Source organism: Rhagoletis zephyria, unplaced genomic scaffold (genome assembly GCF_001687245.7).
Source record: "Rhagoletis zephyria isolate East Lansing unplaced genomic scaffold, Rhagoletis_zephyria_1.1 Rzeph_scaffold_00339, whole genome shotgun sequence".
In the NCBI taxonomy this organism is placed as follows: domain Eukaryota; kingdom Metazoa; phylum Arthropoda; class Insecta; order Diptera; family Tephritidae; genus Rhagoletis; species Rhagoletis zephyria.
Genome location: NW_016157423.1, coordinates 172875 through 194763, shown reverse-complemented (window position 1 = coordinate 194763; position 21889 = coordinate 172875). Strand labels below are relative to the sequence as shown.

At 34.4% G+C, this 21889-nt stretch overlaps 1 protein-coding gene across 1 annotated transcript in view; it reads left to right on the top strand.

Moving 5' to 3' along the window:
• LOC108359102 (rho GTPase-activating protein 190-like) overlaps window positions 1-19808 on the top strand; it is a 72070-nt gene extending 52262 nt beyond the window's left edge. Inside the window, exons 4-11 of the mRNA XM_017610782.1 lie at window positions 4704-4861; window positions 4928-5132; window positions 5194-5412; window positions 5467-5522; window positions 5582-5966; window positions 16677-16808; window positions 18765-18909; window positions 18982-19808. Coding sequence (XP_017466271.1) covers window positions 4704-4861; window positions 4928-5132; window positions 5194-5412; window positions 5467-5522; window positions 5582-5966; window positions 16677-16808; window positions 18765-18909; window positions 18982-19180 — 1499 coding nt within the window. The 3' untranslated portion in view covers window positions 19181-19808. The remainder of the gene's footprint in view (window positions 1-4703; window positions 4862-4927; window positions 5133-5193; window positions 5413-5466; window positions 5523-5581; window positions 5967-16676; window positions 16809-18764; window positions 18910-18981) is intronic.
• The last annotated feature ends 2081 nt before the right edge of the window (window positions 19809-21889 follow it).

Below are 21889 nucleotides of genomic sequence, written 5' to 3'. Positions count from 1 at the left end.
AAGTGTGTAGCAACCGTGGTTATTGTATTTGATACAGAATTTCGCTCTTCGTGCTCTTGCAAATTTGGTATAGTGCATTTTTTTTTGTGCATTTATATATACATTTTATGTATAATTCTTATAGGCCTGTGTGCAGCTCTCAAGAAAAGCAAAAACTCCATATAAAATGACGTACAAGAAATGGCTAAGAAATTTTCTTGAGTCAAATTTCCTTCAGGCAGTACGCAGTTCTTAAGGAATTTGCTACGCTTTCTACTACGGTTTTCTAAAGTTTTTTGTGAAAAAAGAGCACAAGGCAACCCAGGTTTGCAACAGAAATATATGCCCGTTTTATTATTTCTTGAGGAAAGAGTGAGGCAACAGGCTGTGAAGTATCAAAAATGTCAAAATTCCTTGGACACACAAACGAAATAATGGCAAATTTTTCTTGACCGTTTTCTTAAGAGCTGCATACAGGCCTTATGCTGGAAATCTTGACAGAAAGTTTGTGTCATATCTCCGCGGAACGAAATTAATCGGTTTACGCTTGAACAACGTTGCAACGTTGCGAATGCAAACGAAATGGACAACGATTTTGCTCGAAATATTATCTTTCTGACGAAGCGAGGCTAAAGGATTTTTTGTAGTGGCAAATTGAAGACATGGACCCAGATGATCTTTGATTTCAGCAGGATGCCGATTTGTCGCCGTTTCTGTGTAGGGTGCCGTGAAGAATCGATGTTATGTGAACAATCCATTAACAATTCGTGTCCTTAATGCGATTATCCAGCAAGCCATTCGTGAGATAGAGCCAGAAACTGCCACCAAGGTCTTGGAAAACCGGGTTAACAGTAGTGCGATTCACTAACTTTTAACAGTGCGACTTGTCGAGTTGTAAGCTAACAATTTTTGTTGTTTGCAGTAAAGATTGTGCGATTCACTAACTGTGCTTCCGCTAATGGGCACAAATGCGTCGCGTATGCCAAGGCGCTGGTGTGAGCACAAAGTTCACAAGCATTTTATATCGAAGAAAATGCGCAACACCCTCCACAAAAAAAGATTCTAAAAAATCAACGGTAACTTTTAGCGACTTGAACCTTGCATTTTATTAGACTAAAATTGAAAGGGCTACAAAACTGCATACCCGAAAATCTTATAAAGATTCTGAATAAAATTTAGTTTTGATTGATTTTTGTGAATTTTGTACCAGCTTTGAAGCTTTTATTTATGTGGTTTCTGTTGTTATATAGTAGATGGAACTATTAAAAATGAAGTTATTAAAAATAAATAAATGCACATTAGTAGCAAACAACATAATTTTGAATTTTGCTGCCATATTTTACTCGCAGGTGTAAACAAAAGTTTGCAAAAAACATTAACATGAAAAAGATTGTTAATATTTAAAAAAAATCACTTTGCACATTTTGTACATATTTATTTTCAAGACTGATTTTATTATGCTAGTGTCATGATGATTAATAAAGAAATATTTAAATATGCACATATACAGCGTGGCGACGAATTACTGTTACCCAGGTTTTTTTGAGAAATAAAAGGGTCCTTTATAGATTTTGCGAAAAAAGTATTTTATTGTTAATTTTCCACAGATTTTACTGTAGTTGTATTAATTAGTTTTTAAATTTTAATCCTTATTTACATTTGCCAACAGTGTAAACTTTGAGAGAAAAGTTCGTTTGGCACGCACGTATTAAATTGAAAACTTTAATTATTCAATTCTTTTAAATTCAAGGCATATTCAGTTCCTGTAAGATTAAAAAATAGACTTATCACCTTTTAACTTCCAGTTTTCTATATTTGTTTTACACCCTATTGGAAAATTATAACCGGAACACATATATACCTTGTTTATACCTACCCAAGAACCGCATTGACAAAAGCTGATTTGCCTCAACACATATTTCTTTCAAACATTTATACCTTTGTCGTTATGGCGCACTCGCTGAAACCGTATTCAAAAGTAAACAAAATTTGTTATTTTTATTCGATATTTCTTAAATAATTAATTTGCACGGTGTACCGAAATGGAAGCGAACAAGAATTCAAATTTGTTATAATAATAATTCAAATTTAAAACGGGCTGTATTTGTATTATATATTATATGTATGTATTATGTATTTACAAATTATTTAGGGGCCTATATTTTCTCAAAATACAATAAAAAACAATATCTAATAAATATTTTGGATTTATTAATAAAAATACATAAAAAAAAAAAAAAAAAAATGTTTAAGTAAAAGTTTTAGAAAATTTTATTTTATTCGGAGTCAGTGCCATCCGATTCGCTGTTAACATCCGAATCCTCTTCCTCATCATCAATATCTTCAACAATATTGTCGTCCGACCTATTTAAGTTCGTTGCAGCAATCAAAATGGGTTTTGCCTCGGCGGAATATGGCAAGATTTTCTTTTTATTCTTTGGCCGACTCGAGCTGAGAGAGGATCGGATCTTAAAAGTAATCTATTTAAAATGTCTCTGTTGCACTCAGTCCTCGAAAATTTTCTTGCAAAGTCTACCCGATATTTGCGAATAAGCTTATTTCGCGCCTCAGCGGCTTCCTCGGACAATTGTCTAATTGGCAGAATTGCTTCTGCCATCACTTGCGCTCCGTGTATCAGAATTTTGTGGACTGTAGGCGACATTGGATGCCAACCGTATAATTCCACATACAGTTTGGCAGTGTCTTGGGCATAATCATAAAATTTTTGGTGATCAACCTCATGGCCACTTGAGATTACCTCAAGAATCACTTTAAACTTATTGATTAATTCCAAGTTGATGCCGGTAATGCGAGAAGAGCATTCTGCATTTTGGAAAAATCTCCTGGACGTATTCCCGTCATTGCTATTTCCAAAGCCAGCTTTAGGAACATCAACAAGTAGACCCATTTCTTCTCTGAGAGATTTTTGTAATTTCTCTTTTGTTTCTTTAACAATCTTTTTCTCTTCCGGTGTACGGGCTTGCCACTTCTGGAGGAGTTGTTTATATGCTAAATCAGCAGTGTCTAAAAAAAAGGCGTATTCTGGAATGGAGTACTGAGAGCGCAAACTTTAGGGCTTCCTTTTTAACGGCATCTTTCTCTTGTTTGTTAAAATCCTTTGATGTCTGGCCGCATATATAACATCGCATAGTTGATACAGTGTCCGTTGCGCAGTTGCAGACCTTTCCGTCTACCATTGTCAGCAAAATATTGTGACAGATTTTTAGCTTGATTTTCGACGTATTATAAAAGAAAAAATTTAAGAAAAAAATACATTTGGAAAAATTTTGCCTTTGACTAAAAAAAAAATTTAAAAAGGTTGGGGTGGGCCGGGGGGAGATTTTATTTTTCATTCAGATAGGCAAAGGTTCAAACTTTATTACCACATTTTTAATGTAAGGCGACAAAGCCCGACCGACACATAAACAAAAACACTATTGTTTTAAACTTTTGTTAAAAACACCACGTTTTTAAGAAGGAAATTTTCAACATATGTAAGTCTAAATACGGAACTTTGACGAGAAATTAACTGTAACATAATTTTATACAAAATACATACCTTCAACATCCATATTCAATACGAATTTTTCTGGTAATTCACCATACGAAGACATATTAACACAGAGAAATATGTAAAATAATCAAAAGCGCCGAGAACAAAGACACGCGTTGCACACAAAGGCTAGGTTCCGACTGATTATGTGGCCAGACGCAGTAAAACATGCGGGTTTGTGAGCTGGGGGGCGGTGAACCGGTCATCGTACTTATTTAAACATGCATTGTTTGTGTCATTTTATGAATTTTAGGAAAACCACTTTTGACCGGTTTTTTGCCTCAAATAACCCTTAGTGCGATGTGAGAAATAAAAAAGCGATTTGAAAATAAATTCGAGTCAATAAACTTTCGAATTTCTGAGCGTATTGAAAGTTGGTTTATGCTTCCGTTTTGAATCACAGCGAACTGGGTCAAAGCGCTTTATGTGTTGGTATAAACAAGGTAATAGACAAGTTTTAACAAACTATATTTTTTTTTGTTATTTAATTTATATTACTTGTTTTAATAGTGTATTCTGCACCTAAAACCGTCGTCGTCAAATTAGCGGCCTTTGTTATCGTTAACGACAACAGCTGATTTCGCTCTAACGAATGTTGTAACAGAAACGTTTGCTGAATAGCTAAATTGTTAAAATTGTCGTCTACTTAGCTGTCTTAACAATAACAAGAGTTGTTGGAATCGCGTAGTGAATCGCACCACAGGATGCGTTACTGCGAAGCCAGCCGACGCGGCCACATGAATTAAATCGTGTCCGATAAATAATAGAAATGTTTGCTCTTTCGAATAAACCAATAATATATATATCGGGAAAATTTCTTTTTGTTCACTTTTTTGAACTTTCAAAAAGAAACCACTGCAGAGACCATCCTGTATATTAAAATATGAAGCAGAACCTGCGAACAATGAAACATGCAATACTAGTTAAAGTAATAAATGCTTCAAAGAGAAGCAGAAATGTATATAATAATCTTATATTTTTTTTTCGGATATCATTGTTGTTTCAACATCTGGTTAAAAATTCAACATTATTCCTGCAGATGTTTCGTTTTAAATTATTCATACCATTATTTCCTATGTTTTTTTTCAGTTAGACTAATCGTTCAGCGCTATTTCATTAGTAACTCGGTTTCTGATTTTCCTATTCTAATACAACTATCTTTTAATTTCAGAATGGCTGGACGATAAGAATGAAACACGAAGAAATTTAAACAAAAATTCCATTTGGAATAACTTCAGTGGTTCGACACATGCGTATACAACCGGTCGTCGGCACATTGATTCAAATTTAAATAAGATTCGTCCAAAAGGCCCCAGTCAAACATTGAAGGTATACATACATAAATTAGATTTTGAGCTAAACAATTTTGGAAACTCTAAATGTATTTCGTTTTAGCAACCCGGAAAATTAAATATGAAAAACTTTCAACTAGTAAGCGATGCTGTAGCCAAAATGAATTTCGGGGGAGACACTTTTTTACCCACTTCAGAAGTTGATAAATGTTCTAAACGTTATACTCACTTTAATCATACTCAATTGGATTGCGACGAAGATGACTCGGAAGAGTTGGCTGAATATGAGCAGATTTATGAAAATGAAGGTATTATTTTGTTATTGATTTCGAAATTTGTAACTAATTAGGTTGTTTTTTATATTTGAAGACTGCACTGAGTCTGACAGCTGTGCAAGTTCAACTGAACGGAAGGTGCGCCAGCAAAACAGTTCATACTACAAACTTAATAAAAAAACACCAACAAACAAAAAAACCAAGAAAAAAAAGATTGCTATTCCTGTGCAAACACCGAGAGTTCCATTGTTTGGGTCTTATGTAAGCCCACCGGAGATTCCTCAGCACTATCATAGAACTGCAACTGATACTAGTAGGGCAAATCTTTGATATAATTTTTAGCATAAGATAATATATTTTCTTATAGAAAAGCCCGGCGAACATTGCTCAAATGAACTCGTTAAAAATGATAAATCACCAGATGTAGGAAAATATATACTTTCTTTACTTTGCTATTTTCTAATTTTGTTCAACTTTTATAGTATTCCATGGTTCCTGAAAGTATTAATTTGTATGGGACAGAAAATTTGCCTGAGTTTAATATGAATCCGAAATCTTTGAAAGACTTTGAAAAAACGGAAAAACGGCGACTGAAGGAAGATAATGCCAGACTCCGGAAATTGCAAGAAAAGGAAAAGGAACAAGAAAAGAAACACAAAAGGAAGTTGAAGCAAGCATTAAAAGGATTATCAGATAACACAGAATCTCATTTTGGAAAGCTATTAATCTCAGAGAAAGATGAAATTCCTACTTTTCTTATAAGATGTGTTGAATTTATTGAAAAAGAAGGACTTGACTCTGAAGGAATTTATAGAGTTCCAGGTAGTCGGGCACATGTCGATTTGCTTTTTCAAAAATTCGAAGAAGGTTAGTTTACATTTAGGTATATTATAATCACCCTTCCAACCCTTAAATTTTAAGAAAACGTCATACATAGCTTTCTTTAAAGTGCTGCATCTTGGAAACTTTTTAAAGAAAATTAATGGAAAAGATGTGGGAAAATTTTAGTGAAAATCGACACGAAAAAAAAAATTGGGGGGTATTTTGATTCTAAAAGTGAAGACCCCAACTCGCGCACTCTTATAGTTTTTAAGTAATTTGTTGTTAAAGTTGCGAAATTCACCAAATATGTTTTTGTTGGATTTGCTTCGTTGGATTCGTTTATTTCATGGCAACACTTTTTAATTTATATAAAAATATACGATAAAAACAAAGTAAGAGATACAGTTGCGGTCAAAATAATAGCAGCAAAATTCAAAATTATGTTGTTGGCAACTTATCTTTATTTATTTATTGCTAATAATTTTCATTTAAAATATGACCCATATATTTATATCAGATACCATAAAATATATATAAAAGTTTAAAAGCTTGCAGAAAGTTCACAAAAATTAATTAAACTTTAAAAATTTTCATAAAAATTTCCATATTTTTAGTAAGATTTCCTAGAAAGATTTAGACTATGCGGTTTTATAGCCCATTCAATTTGAGTGCAATAAAGTGCAAGTTTCAAGTCGCTAAAGATTACAATTAATTTTTTAGATTTTTTTGTGGAGGGTGTTTCGCATTTTCTTCCATATAAAAGTCAGTTATGTTCATGCATTATATGGAATAAAATTCGCAACACCCTCCACAAGGAAAATTCTAAGAAATCAACGGTAATTTTTAGCAATATTTCTCTTACAGAGTTGCATGCAATAATGCTTGCTAATGACTAGGGCTCGGAATCTTATGCACCAAAAAGTCGAAAATATGCGCATATAATATGCACTCAAAAGTCAGAAATATGCGCCATAAACAAGTGAAATATCCAATTAAAAATATTTTTCTAATATTTTATTGCTGGAACAAAAATAAATAACACATGTGTTTTAACAAGAAAATAACGAAAACAATTCACTTCAAAATACAATACATATTTATGGATGAAATTAGCTTATAATCAAACAGTCAGATACAATCTTATGTAAAGAGATAGTTGAGAAAGTTTGCCATTTTGATTCCACAACTCGTGCAACCTACAGCCATTTGGCGGCTTTAATGAATTTCAGTAGTCATACAGAAAGAGCCAGCTTCACTCTAAAACATTCTGCAGTAATGGTTTGCAGAGTGTCTTATGCAAATTAAACAAGTCCAATGAAAGAGGATTTAAATAGCTTTAAAACTGAAATGTCTAAAAGAGGAAAGCCACACATTGAAAAATATTTCAATAAAAAATGTTAATTAATTACCATAGAACAAACATTGGGTCAGGTATGTATTTACATGAATTTCTTTAGTATTAAGTTATAAAAAAATTATAAATAGAATCGGTAACCTTCGTTCATTATTTCTGTTTACAAGCTATTTCAGTCCTCTTTCATATGATACCAAATTTGTTTAATTTGGATAAGCGGTTTCTTTATTATCCGGATAGGACATTTATTTCGGAATAAAAAATATTATGCCAAATTTAACTCGGAAAAAATAACTGTTATTTTCGGTCCCTGGAATATTGTGCAAGTGCACAGACGTATATCTAACCAGTCACAGAAGAAAGCATTAAAAGTTTCAAAAACTAAAATCGAAAAACGCTGATGACGTGACAAATTCCGAAACAACCAAACGAATGAGAATGAAGAATTCCTTCGAGAAAAACGGTGTTTAAACAACGATTGTGCCATGATGCTAGATTGTGAAGATGAAAGTCAGGAGGATACATCTGACATTTGCGGCCCCGATGAAATTCTCAAAAAGTAATTATAACACCGCAATAAAAATAAATAAATATAACTGAAAGTCCCCTCAACTGATGCAGTGTCAATCGAAAAGAATTTACAATTTTGCCAAGTTTCAAGTTTTTGAAGTTTGTCGCCTCGAGCAAGTAGTTATATAGTGGCGCAGGTTTGATTTACGACCTTTCAAAAAGTTTTTATTAAATACAATGTTCCAATTTTTAAATTCAAGTACTAAAAAAAAACAATTCCGCATTCGCATCCGCGGATGTCTAAAATTCCACATTCGCAACATCCCTACTTATAATATACACTGCCGACAGTTTTACGAACAATATGAGTTAAAATATGTTATGAGTAATCCATTGAGAAAGGAGAGAGAAGGTAGCAAGCTTAAGAATGCGTTTAAAGGAATGTGTGCCACTAGATTTCATTAATGAGTATTTCAAATATTGATAGAATCTCCAGTTTAAATCGAAAAAGATTAATTAGTAAATATCTAACATATGTATATATTTTGATCTGGAAAATTGGTGTCTTAGAGACTACACGTCAGTAAAATAGGGAAATTTCGGTCAAGTCAGTATCAGAGGGTTAAAATAGGATTAAAGTAATTGACCCGTAGTCATATATAAAATAAAGTCCACTGTGAAGCTAGTAGCAGCTCTTTTTACAGCAATCGCATTGGAAGCATGCAGCACCTCTTTCTCTCTTTATTCTTACCCCATTGGAAGAGGGCCTCGGCTGTACGAATTTGTTGTAAGGTCGGGAGTTGAAGACTTTCTTCCCGTCGTAAGCAGATTTCCCATGTGAGCTTGCAACAAAACTCAATTCTGCCATTTCCTTGAAGGCCTTTAATTTTTAATTCTTTTATACGTGGCGCATTAATGTAAAAAAATTTATAATTAAAGCCCGTAAAAATACGGAACAGAACTTTTTCAATTAAGTTTCGTTAAACAGTTTCCAAGGGAAAATTTTCCAAAACGGATCCAGGCTTTGGAAAAAACAAAATATTAGGGAGTATAGAGGAGCTTTTTCAGATTCTAAATCTGCAGACCCCACCCTCCGGAGGCTTATAGTTTCTAAGTAATTCGCATTTAAAGTTGCGAAAAATACCGAATTCAACCTCATTTTTTCCCTTGTACACCAACTGAACTGAAATGTCGGTGCTGCCATACATACTAAAAAATCAAAAAAAAAAAAAAACGGAAACAATGAAAAAATGCACATACGCCGCGAAAATTTTTAATAAAAAATCGCGCGATTTTTAATTACAAATTTTGATTATTTATTGAAGTATCGATTTTATAATAAAAAGCGCCGTGGTCGAAAATTTTTCATAAAAAATCGCGCGATTTTTAATTAAAAATTTTCATTATTTATCGAAGTATCGATTTTATAATAAAAAGCGCCGCAGGCGAAAATTTTTAATAACAAATCGCGCGATTTTTTATTAAAAATTTTCATTATTTATCGAAGTATCGATTTTATAATAAAAAGCCCAGCAGGCGAAAATTTTGGATCAAAAACGAAAATGATATGGTTTATAGTTGTATTTTATAGCTTCGAGAAGTATGGCAGCACACATTTGCTCTTACTGTCGGCCATTGTTATTTCTGTTTGTTTGTGAAAAGTGCAAAAACGAGTGAACGGATTTATAAACGCGTTTTAGTTAATTAATTGATGAATATATATGTAAATATTAAAAGTATAAAATACGCACGTGAACATTGAAGATATTGTATATCAACCAAAATACAATTGATAAGTGGCATTTTGTACAAAAATTGGGGGGTGGTAGTGAAGATTATTTAACAACAAATTGCTTAAATACTATTAGCAACTACTTTGTGAGAGTGATACATTCATGTAGAGAAAGCCTCCCCCAACATCCTGACCAAGTTTCATGACTAAATTCCATATACTTTCGCTGAAATCTCGATTGGTCCCGTTTTGGAAAGCCAACCCGTTTCCAAGATAAGATAAGATAAGTCCCGTGTAAATAGGCAAGCATACGTCATATCGGCAAAATATGCTGCACGTATATTCATATCACCTAGACCTTCAATCTCTTCAACTATGTAATAATAATAATGGATTGACGCTTACACATATGTTAGTGTATGGCCGAGCTTCTCCTCCGATTTGTGAAGTGCGCCTTGATGTTGTAACACAATGAGTAGGGGCCTACGGTTTTACGCCGACTCCTAACTTCGATTGCATTTTAATGAGAAGCTGGTTTCCATGGCAAAAATACAGTCAGAGGTTTGCCATTTCCTGCCGAGGGGCGACCGCTATTACTTAAAAAAAAACTTTTTTTTTATGTTGGTCAGAAACTGGGCTAGAACCCAGGCCATGCGGAATGGTAGCGCGCACTGCTAAACACCACACCACAGCGGCCGCCTATTTATATACAGCGTGTAAAATAAACACTGTCGTAATCAAATAAATAAATAAATAAATAACCTAGATCAGTGGCTACCAACCTTTTCCATGTGGTGACACACCTTCCCTTATCGTAATAACTCCACGATCCATCGGTCCATGGTCGAGTAAAAACCTTTTTGGTATCGCATCCCTACTAATATATATATAATTTACCTTTAAATATTGCAAATATATATGCATTGGACTGGCTCTTAAATTTAATTTCCTACCGCCAGGCAGAAAAAGTTTCCTTTTAGCCGGGGATAGTATGAAATTACGTAAAATATGTGGAAAAATAGGTTGTTTTATTTCCAATCCCACCTATGTCACCTATTTTGTTTATAATTGTTTATTTGTATCTTCTTTTTGTTTGTTAATTTTAAAAATAAATATTCGCACCTGAGGATGCTAAGGAGCGAAACGTAGAGCAAGCAGTGAAGGAAACACGTTTGTTTTACTTACACAAATTACCAATTAAGCAAAAATAGCTCATCAGAAAGAGTGAAACTTTTCCAATTAGCTTAATATAATGCCTGATTTCTAAAAATGTTGTTTCTAGAAAGCTACCAGAATCCAAAATCAATACATAGACACCATTTTATTTTTTAGAAAAATAATATGATTACAGTTGAAAAAAATGTCGGGCGGGACATTCTAACTCGTTTTTGCTCGTTTTTTAATATCTCTTTAACCATTAATTTGACAAGTTTCAAAACGTTAACACTGGAAGTCAGTTATCAGATTACTACGAAACTAATAAAGTATACAACTTAATTATACATATAATTTAGACAGAAACAGTTTAAACTTAGATTAAGTAAACTGTGCCGGTTGGACAACGATAACATCCGCCTCTCTGAGTAGATGTATTCGTTTCGTTATTTTAGACAAACTAAATATTTCGTTCATAGCGCCTTCCTCGTATGTAGCTAATAGAATGTTATGGTCCATTTTATGCTTTATGGGCATTATTATATTTGAAAATTAAAACAAAAAACCTTAGCTTGTGACGACTGTACGACGTACAGTATTTTTAACCGACTTCCAAAAAAGGAGGAGGTTATCAGTTCGTCGGAATATTTATTTATTTTTTTTTTTTTATGTATGTTACCGCATAACTTTGGACCACGTCAACCGATTTCGATAATTCTTTTTGCATCGGAAAGGTAGTGTCTCAGAGGTGGTCCCATACTAATCTGGTTGAGATCCGATCAGTGGATCATGAGATATATATATATATATATTTTTTTTATATGGGAGTTGAAGTCGGTTTTTTTTTTGCTAAAAATTACTAGTTTTAATAACTCATCACTGTTCAGTTGTACTTTCTTTTGTGATGATTGTTATTAGCATTGCCATCTTCAATACACAAGAAATGCCTTGATGAGAAAAGACTAACAGTAAAAATAGAGAAGATATTAAAAAATAAATCGATGAAAATTGATTTCCAAAGAATTATTATACATGCTTTACTATTCTCACAGATTTAAACGCAATCTGTGTAATTTATTTTTTGACCTGTGATGTCGTCTTCGCTGGAATGACCCATAATACAATATAAATGAGATTTTTGGGACTGTTTGAATTGAACTAATACGCCAATATCAGTATTGAATGTTATGTTATGTTTTTGTTATATTTTCTGCTGGCTTATTCAATTGTTTCTTACTAGTTTTAGGACCGAGTTGCGTCCCACCTGTAACCCTCCCGCGACCCACCACTTGGGATGGGACCAATTAGGTTAGGTTAATATCGCCGTCGTTGAGCCGCACATAGATCGGTAGGTCCTTAGCGTTTCCAGTTGGAGCTCCTTTTTATGCGTTAAAGTAGACATCACAAAGGATGTCAATGCTTTTTTCGAAGTTAAATAGAAATTTCAGCCCTAGTTTTCCTTTAACTTCTCGAATTGGTAGGCTCACAAGCATTTTAGTCCGGTTTTTGACACTGCTGTGAACTGCCTAATCATATTATCGTCTATTTCGCCGTACAAGTGTTGAAGTGATCTACGAATGTAGATTGTCTGTTCGAGAACAGACTGATGGCGTTCTTGGCAATCTCATCTGCTATTTCCTAGAATATCAGGGTATTGCTATCCGGTCCGGCGATGTCGAACTCGAAATATTTAAAGTTTATATATCTCCTGTCACCAGCTGCCCGGCAAGATATCACCCTGTAATAGATGCGCTTCTCAGAGGTGAAAACCGTATGGTATTCGGTGACTTTTACCCGGAAAATGGGGACGAGAATACCACTGCTCAAACCGGGGAAACCGGCCAGCATTATCTTATAGTCCGATAACTCTCCTTTTCCAGGGAGCGAAGACAGTAGAGGCATTGCTACTCGCGCATTACCTGAGCCACCTGACCCCAACGAGGCATTAGAATGGGTTCCGTAAAGTGCACTGCACTTAACGCCATAAACACTCAGTTAACACGTGGTCCAAACCGTAACCGACCCTGTGGGAGAACAGTCCTAGTACTGTTGGATTTGTCAAAGGCGTTTGACACCGTCAGTCCACGCTACTAGAACACATTGAGGCTTCCTCTCTCCCACGGAGACTCAAACGGTGGTCGGCGAATTATTTGAGTGATCGACGCTCATCAGCAATTTTTAGAGACAAAACAAGCAGGCTAAGGAAAATTAAACTGGGGGTCCCACAGGGTGGTGTCTTTTTCCACTACTGTTTAATTATTACATTTAAAAGCTTCCTCAACCACCAGAGGGAGTCTCGCTGGTCTCTTATGCTGACGACTGCTGGATAATGGCGTCTGGGAATGTAACTGATGACTTGTGCTCGAAAGTAAGCGGTTACCTCTCTGAACTTTCTCGCTTCTTCACTTCAATGAGCCTAACCCTCTCCCCTACAAAATCCTTGGAACCCATTTTACCACCTAGACGAAGGAGGTCAGACTGCAGCTGGGCATTCACGTCGATGATGAATAACCCGAAAACCTTTGGAGTTAGCTTCGACAGTATGCTCTCCTTCTCGGCGCTTACAAATAAGCAACAATGTCCTCTAGTCGCTACCTGCGGCACCTGTGGCAAAGACAAAGAAACGTTATTGGCAACATACAAGGCAATTGGCCGGCCTTTTCTTAACTATGCCGCGCCTGTCTGGTCGCCCGGGATTAGTAGAACGCAGTGGAGGAAGCTACAGACTTGCCAAAACGTGGCACTTCGGACAGCGACCGGATGCATTCTGATGTCGCCACAACATCAACTGCACGGCAAGGCTCAAATGGTCCCCGTGTCACCGACGTGGGCACCCGAACAGACACTTGGTTTCGGCGAACGAAGTCCAGTGGTTAATAAAACAACTTTTGGACTTGGCAGCATACCGACAGGTCATAAACGGCATTCACAGGGAGTCAGTGTTGATTTCCACAGACTCTGTAGCCGCTACAACAACAAAGCGTATTAAATATGTATATACATATGTATACGTTTTTAGTTTATCAAAGGAATAATAACAATTTCATGCAGGGCATTTTTCGATTATCTCTAAAGGGCGTTGTTCACATCAATTATCCGTGGTAAATAAGTATAAGAAAACATCCATCTTTACAAAAAATTTGGATTTGGTAACCGGTCCTAAAAACCCGGGTTTTTCAAAATTGGTAGCCTTTACAAAAAAAAACCGATTTGATTTTTTAAATCACCATGAAACAGAGATCGAAGTAACCCTCTCCACTTATTATTTTATGGTGTTTATCACTGACACAAACACAAACCTCTCAAGCAAAATGTGTTTCTCACCGTTCCAAATCTCTCTGTGCGATCCTTATGTGTTTTCTGCTGTGGGTTATTTATAAGCTGCTTAAATTTGCATTAGGCAAAGACACTTTGGCAGGGGATTTTCGGAATCTTCGGGACTATATCGGGATCTTACAAAGTAGTCCCGAAAATCCCGAAATAGTCCCGAAGAAGTAGTCTCGAAATAGTCTAAAAATCCCGAAGTAGTCCCGAATATTCCAACAATCTAAACGAAGTCTCGAAAATCCTGATATAGGCCCGAGAATCTTGAAAAATCTCGAAGTAGTATCGAAAAAAACCAAATAGTTCCGATGTAGTCCAGAGAATCCCGAAGAAGTATCGAAAATCCCGAAGATTTTCGTAGAACTGGAAGTTGGAAGATACTTTAATATCTTATTTGCGTTGCACGAAAAAAGTATTATTTAGTTGAAAAGTCACAAATCGAGTTGATTCGCTCTACAAATCAAATCACAAATAAATTTAATTTTTTATTTGGTCAACAAACCAAATCAAAAATCAAATATATTTCTTAATTGATAGCGGATTTTAAATCAAAAAGAATTTGAAATCACGCAACCCGGCCACCGCATGACCGTGACGTTGACGTTGCTCTCTCTATCAACAGTAAATTTGATATGTTTCTACGCACTTCTACGGTACGCTACGTACACGCTCGTGGGTAACCGCGCTCTAACATATGTTTTCTCTCCCAGCGATAAGTTTCCGAGACCAACAGAAACGGAAATTATATGCAAATAACCCTTTCCCACTGAGCGAGAGCACACATCTAAAAAAAAATCGCCAGTTCTCTTTTGTGGGTTATTCTCTTCTCTTAAATAGTAACAGTTATTTGGGGACACTTTCAAAGTGCAGAGGGTTGTTTTCGACTTCTGCCGTGAAGTAATCCTTGTAGGAGTAAAGTTTCATTCACCAATTCAACAAATTACGACCACTTGCGTAATTCTACATTTATCCATTTGTGCGTCCATGCTAGTAGAAGTAGTTTAATTAATTGAAAATATTTCCTGTCAAATTGAGAGATACAACATTTTCTTATTTTGATTAAACTAGTTTTCTGAACAGCATGGTGCCATTTTTATCCTGGAGTTCATGGAGTTTTTTCCACCTTAAGTGCTTTATTGACTGTACTAATTTTTCTATACGAACTTGCACATATTGAAATCTCAAAATGATTCAAATCCAACTGATAAAATTTTTCTGTGAAATTACATCGAAGTGATTTTTAAAAAATCTTAAGAAAATGCATAACTTCCTAAACTGTCTATTGATTTTTATAAATGATACCTAGTTTAACTAGGAAATGAACATTATTTTTGAAGTAATGACTGACTGTAGAGACTATTTTGTTTTGAAATTTTGGAAAAAAATGTTGTCAAGTGGGAAAAATAATAAAAATTTGTGTAAACTTCTGAATTATTCCAAAAAATTTCCACATTTACAATGTGCTCACAACACTTATTATTTCTTTAAATAGTACAAATATTCTTCGTTCCAAATCCATAATAATAATTATAGATTGGCGCTTACACATATGTTAGTGTTTGGCCGAGCTTTTCCTCCGATTTGTGGCGTGCNAGGGACCTACAGTTTTACGCCGACTCCGAACGGCGATTGTATTTTTATGAGAAGCTGTTTTTCATGGCAGAAATACACTCGGAGGTTTGCCATTGCATGCCGAGGGACGACCGCTGTTAAGAAAAAACCTTTTTTCTATATTTTTGCGATGTTGCTTTGACCAGGGTTTGAATCCTGCGGCTGCGGAGTGGAAGCGAGCACTGCTTACCACTACACCACTGCGGCCGACCCAAATCCATACCAAACTTAAAATTCGGTAAAAAATAACTGAGCCTAAAATTGTTTAGTGCGGGAAGTCATGTAAAAATGTTCTTTTTTTAAGAATAAGTTGAGAATTTTGGGGTGTTACGAAAATTTTGAAAACAGTTCCGTGAATTACTCAACAAGCTCTACGGCCTGCACTAGCTCACTTAAAAAGCTCATGATCATTGTAATACCGTTTAATAGTAATAGTAATAGTTTTGTTCACCATAATTAGCAAGTGACCTAGCTCAAACCCACAAATGTTGTCAAAGTTGTTGCTTGAGCTAATCAGCTCTTCTGCTAAATACCCCTAATATTTTGGCGCTTACACTTTTGCTAAGAAGCTTTATCTTGGCAGAAATACAATCGGAGGTTTGTCATTGCCTACCGAGGGGCGACTGCTGTTGGAATATTTTTAATTTAGATGTTGGTTGGACCGGGGATCGAACCCAGGTCATGCGGAATGCTAGTACGTACCTCTAACTACTCACCCACAGTGGCCGTTACATGATTGCACGTCATAAAAAAGGCCACGATCAAGTAAAAAGAAAAAAATTTGAATATGTATTTGTACAAATGATGGAAAGTTCGATTTAAACGTTTTTATCTTGAGTTTGCCAATTCTTAGAGTAGAGCTCACACCAGCATTTTCAGGTGTTATGCGCTTTTTAGGCTTTCAGCGCTTAATTCAATGAAAAATATCACTGGCCCAAAAAGGCACTAAGAACTTTGACGGGAGGTTTATTTTCTAAGTTATGTTGAAAACTATTCTGATTCCTTCAATTTACCATTCAGCAGTGTTAAGCTTGTTTCCTTAATTTATAAATGAATTTAATTCTTCCAGATCCACATACGATTATTGATGTTCTTGATATTCCAGTAAATGCAGTAGCAACGGCGTTGAAAGACTTTTTTTCGAAGCGGTTGCCCCCGTTGTTTAGCAAAGATATAATCAAGGAGCTTGAAGATATTGCAGGTAAAAATGTACATTCTCATTAGTATAAGTATGTATATTTATTAGACTGCATCCCTCCCCATACAAAAAAAAAATCGATACTATTTTTCCATTGATGCTTTCCATTTCCAGACAACCGGTCAGATACGAGCATGATTTCGACCAAACTCAAATACATTGTTTGTTGGTCCAAATAATGAGACACGTATTTTTTCTTTTGGCTCGGAAAAAATTTTCGGCCGAATTAAACGCGATTTTGTTTTTCAGGCAAAAATCGATTATTCGAATTGACAGTGAGAATTTTTTTTTTTAAATGCCCATAACTTTATCAAAATTTAATAGATTCCAACAATGTTTTTACACAAATGTCAGAATTCTTGAATTGAAATACAAAATCACATTTTCCCGCTTTTTATAATCGAAACTGTATGGTGGAAAGTATGTTCTAATATCTATTTGATACACAAAAAATGATCACGGCTGTACTTTTTGCTGATATATTACATACATATGTTCCATTTAGTTAAACAATATAAGAATATTGTAGTATGTACCACAAAAACGTATATTTTCTATAAAAAATCATCTCAGAAAAAAAAATCTTCGCTATTAGAGATTTGGGTTGATTGTAGTTTAAAGTGTCTCTTTCCCGGTAAAAAAGTTTGAGACAAAAAAAAAATACACTTTTTGAGAAATTAAATAAAAAAAAAAAATTGCACTTTTTGTTTATTGTTTAATAAAGAATTTTAAATAATGAAAATCAATAATTATGTCATTCTATCTTAAAGTGACAAGAATTACTGACATTTTAGTAAAAACTTTGTTGGAATCTATTAAATTTTGACAAAGTTATGGGCATTAAAAAAAAAATCTCACTGTCAATTCGAATAATCGATTTTTGCCTGAAAAACAAAATCGCGTTTAATTCGGCCGAAAAATTTTTCCGAGCCAAAAGAAAAAATACGTGTCTCATTATTTGGACCAACAAACAATGTATTTGAGTTTGGTCGAAATTAAAAATCATGCTCGTACCTGACCGGTTGTCTGGAAATGGAAAGCGTCCATTGGAATTATAAAATCTATTAAAGAAGTCCACCAAAATATTTCGAAAAATTTCAAAATACCTCCAAAAATGGAGTTTTTTATGAATAAAAATAGTTTCTTAAATTTTTTTTTTAAAAAATCTTTTCAAATGATAAAACGGTTTAAGCTTAAAAAATTTGCATACAAATATTTAAAAAAAAATTTAAAGAAAATTTGAACGGAATCGTAATGATGAGATTTTTGATGCTGTTTTTTAACTTTTTTCAAAGATTGGTATAAGAAAAACTTGAATAACTGAGCCTAAACTCTTCTGATTTAGACTTAAAAGGTGTCGGTAGAAAAGTATTTTCTCACCCTTTTAATTTCTTTGCTAATAAACTCATTCAAAGGATGAAAGAGAAAGGTAGAATGAACGAACGTCATTCAAAGTTGAATTAAGATGTGTTGGTATTTGAAAAAAAAAAAAATTGCGACACGAATGATATTTTTTTGGACAGAAAAAAAACAGTGTGAAAATACCTTTCTACCGAGATCCCATAAGTCTTAAATCAGAATAGTTTTGGCCCAGTTATTCAAGTTTTTCGTAAATCAATCTTTGAAAAAAGTAAAAAAACAGCATCAGAAATCTCATTCTTACGATTCCGTTGAAAAGATTTTAAAATATTTTTATGCTGTTTTTTTAAGCTTACTTACTCTTTTTTTTGTCATCTGAGGGGAGTTTTTTCAAAAAGTTCTTTACAAAACTATTTTTATTCATAAAACACTCCATTTTTGGAGGTATTTTCAAATCGGTCCAGCTCACTTACATCTTAATATTTTTCCCAAATATTTTGGTGAAGGTCTTCAAATATAATAAACTTTGTAATCCCGCCGGAAAAACCGCAACTTTTTTTGGTGATGCAGTCTAATATTTATATTTTCTTTTCTTTAAAGGTTCACGAGGCATTGGCTCATCTAAAGTTAATGTAGAAGTAAAAACTGATAGAAGCTGCCGATTGATATTACTGAAGACTTTATTACAGAAATTACCGCCCATGAATTTTTTGATCCTAAAGTACATTTTCGAACATTTCGTTCAGTAAGTTTGGTGGAACGACAATACCCTGTGTGGCATACCATTTTAAATATTTCTGTTATATTTTCATTACAGTGTATCTGAGAATTCCAAATTAAACAGCATGGATAGTAAAAATTTGGCTATTTGCTGGTGGCCAACACTGATTCCTATTGACTTCACGGATATGAGCCATTTTGAACAATTGCGGCCATATTTAGAAGACATTGTGCAGACGATGATTGACCAATTTCCCTATTTGTTTTGCGGAAAAGATGCTTTTGTTATGGTTTAAATACTCGTACATTCTAGTAATTGTAAAAGCTTAATTTTAGATGTTATTATGTGGAAGAATATAAGGAAACTGTGTTTTAATGGCTTTGTTGTGTGAAGTGACGTTTAATTAAGAATATTCGAATATGTGTCTAAAATAATAATTTATATTATGTGTTAAATTATATTTAAGCTATAAATGTTTTAAATGTCTTGTGTGTATGTTTAACGAGTTGTGTAGTGATATCTATGCCATGTGTATGTATGCTTATATATATTTTTTAAATTGAATGTATTATTATTGTAGATGTTGTTCTATGAATTGAACTAAATTTAACTTTATCAAATAAACCCTTCTAAAAAATAAAACTAACAATTGTGAATGAAAGAATTGGAATGCATTCAAATACCTACATACATATATACTTACACAAATAGGACAAGTAAAATAAGAACGATAATGGAAAGATTTGTATAAATGTGTGTCTATTTCATGATAAACCTTATATGTAAAATAATAATGCATTCGTAAACAGCGCGATTTGATGTAATTATATTTTTTAAAATTATGATATTACGTGAATCCATACGGATACCCGTCATAATCAAAAGCACAAACATGAAAATAAAATAATTCCAAACAAAGCAAATGAACATTTGTATTATTTCTCTTCTGTATTGTAGGGACCTACATTATCTTGTCAGTACAAGAATCTCATAAAAACGAAGCCACATAATTTAAAACATTGTAACTCTTTCATATCATTTCTTAAATGTAATTATGTATTCTCTAGTACAAAACTAAGCTCTTGTGCATTCTCGAGCCGATTTCTTGAATATACCTGCAAATTAATTATCCGATTTGAGCCTCACGAGCTGTAAGCATATGGACTACGGAGCAAATTGTTTATTTATTCAGCCCTATTCTGCATTTCGACTCGAATCGAAATTTTCTCCGTTTGGCAACTTTGGTATTCTGCGTTCCGTTTCCTTTCGATCAATCTTCGAAATTTACGATTATACCTATTCTACATTTCAATCGTAGTTCCGTTTTTCTAAGTTGCAAATTTGATGACGGAGAACGTTTCGATTGTTATTTTCGTGGGTTTAAATAATACAATTTTATTTAAAAAAAATTAAGTAAAATATACTGTGCATGATTGTAAAAGCCATCATAAATGAATTTTCTCGATTTCTGTGTTTTCGCGACCGGTAATACGGGCAATACGAAAAATTTGCGCAAATAATGGCAAACAAAAGGGATATTGCGTGAGGTTTTCAAAGAGGAAGTCCAGGCGTTTTTGTTTTCATTATCTATAAATAAGACTAAGAAATGCACTGCCCAGTAGAACTTGGGAGCATCGTACGATTGCTTGTTGATTATTCCCTTGCGAGTTTACGATTACTCCCCATTACTCCCCATACTTCTGTGTATAAGCGTGTTATTTTGTATGATCCCTTTAACACGGAATGTCCTAGGGGGTCGAGTATTCCCTTTGACCTCCTAAATGAGCGATCAGAGAGTACAGAAAGAAATATCCCAGAAACCCCCAAGAAGGCAACGAGGGAGGGCACATAGAAAAACATCCTATATCCCTCCCGGAAGACCAATAAAGGAGTACTCCCATCAGAGTCCTCCCACAAACATCCTGTAAGAGTAAAATATAGCGTTTCTATTCTCCTATATTCCTCCTCATGGAGCTTCAATACAAGCGATTTACATAAAAATATTTTGCTGACATACGTAGCATTTATTAATTCTTTTTATCACATACTTACATGCACATATACATATGTATATACGCTAATATGACATCTTACACTAGTAAACAGGTAAAACGGATGTACATAAATAATGCTTATTGAATAATTATATAGAAAAATTATATGAACGTTGAACAATATAAAATTATTGTGACGACAATGCTTCCCTGGAGAGTGTTTGATTTGTATTCACCTCATTCTCAGACAGGAATTTTATGCAGACTTATGTATGTAAGTGTCGGTAGGCGGTTCGTTTAATTCGTTTTTGCTCGTACCCAACGCGACACTTCAAGCAATTTACCAGCCCTTATATGTAAAGGTCACTCTTTTCTTCCGATACCCATTAAAAGTTCTGGACGCGAAAATATATGAAAGCGCAATCTGAAATGCATTTTAAGTTAAGTAATGCAACCATTAATAAGCTGATGCAAATATTGTCATACATACCGACGAGTTGTTGTTGTTGTTGTTGTTGTAACAGCATACAAACTCCCCAAAGACTTTTGGGGAGTGTTGCTGGAGTGACAGTCCTTGGCCAGATATAAATCTGGGTCGTTCCGGTTACGTAGACCCGACGAGTCTTAACTTTGGCTGTCCCATTTAATTGATTGCGTCCTGCTTTTCTTTTTTCAATAAGAAATATTATGTTTTGTTTTCATGATAAATTTTTCCAATAACACAATAACACAAAATTTCTGGGAGTGTTCGTTTGTTGCTCGTTTAGGAGATCTCCGATTTAACTCCTAAGCGAGTTATAAAGGAGGTCAAAACGGACAAATCTCTCCTATTGCTCCGAAATCAGGCCAAAGGGATTACTCTTTAATTCCTCACATTGGGAGATCTCCCTTCAAGTTCTAGTGGGTGAATACAATTTATTCTTTTTGTATCTATGTATATATATAAAACAAAGTCGTGTTAGTTACACCATTTATAACTCAAGAACGGCTGGACCGATTTTTTTGATATG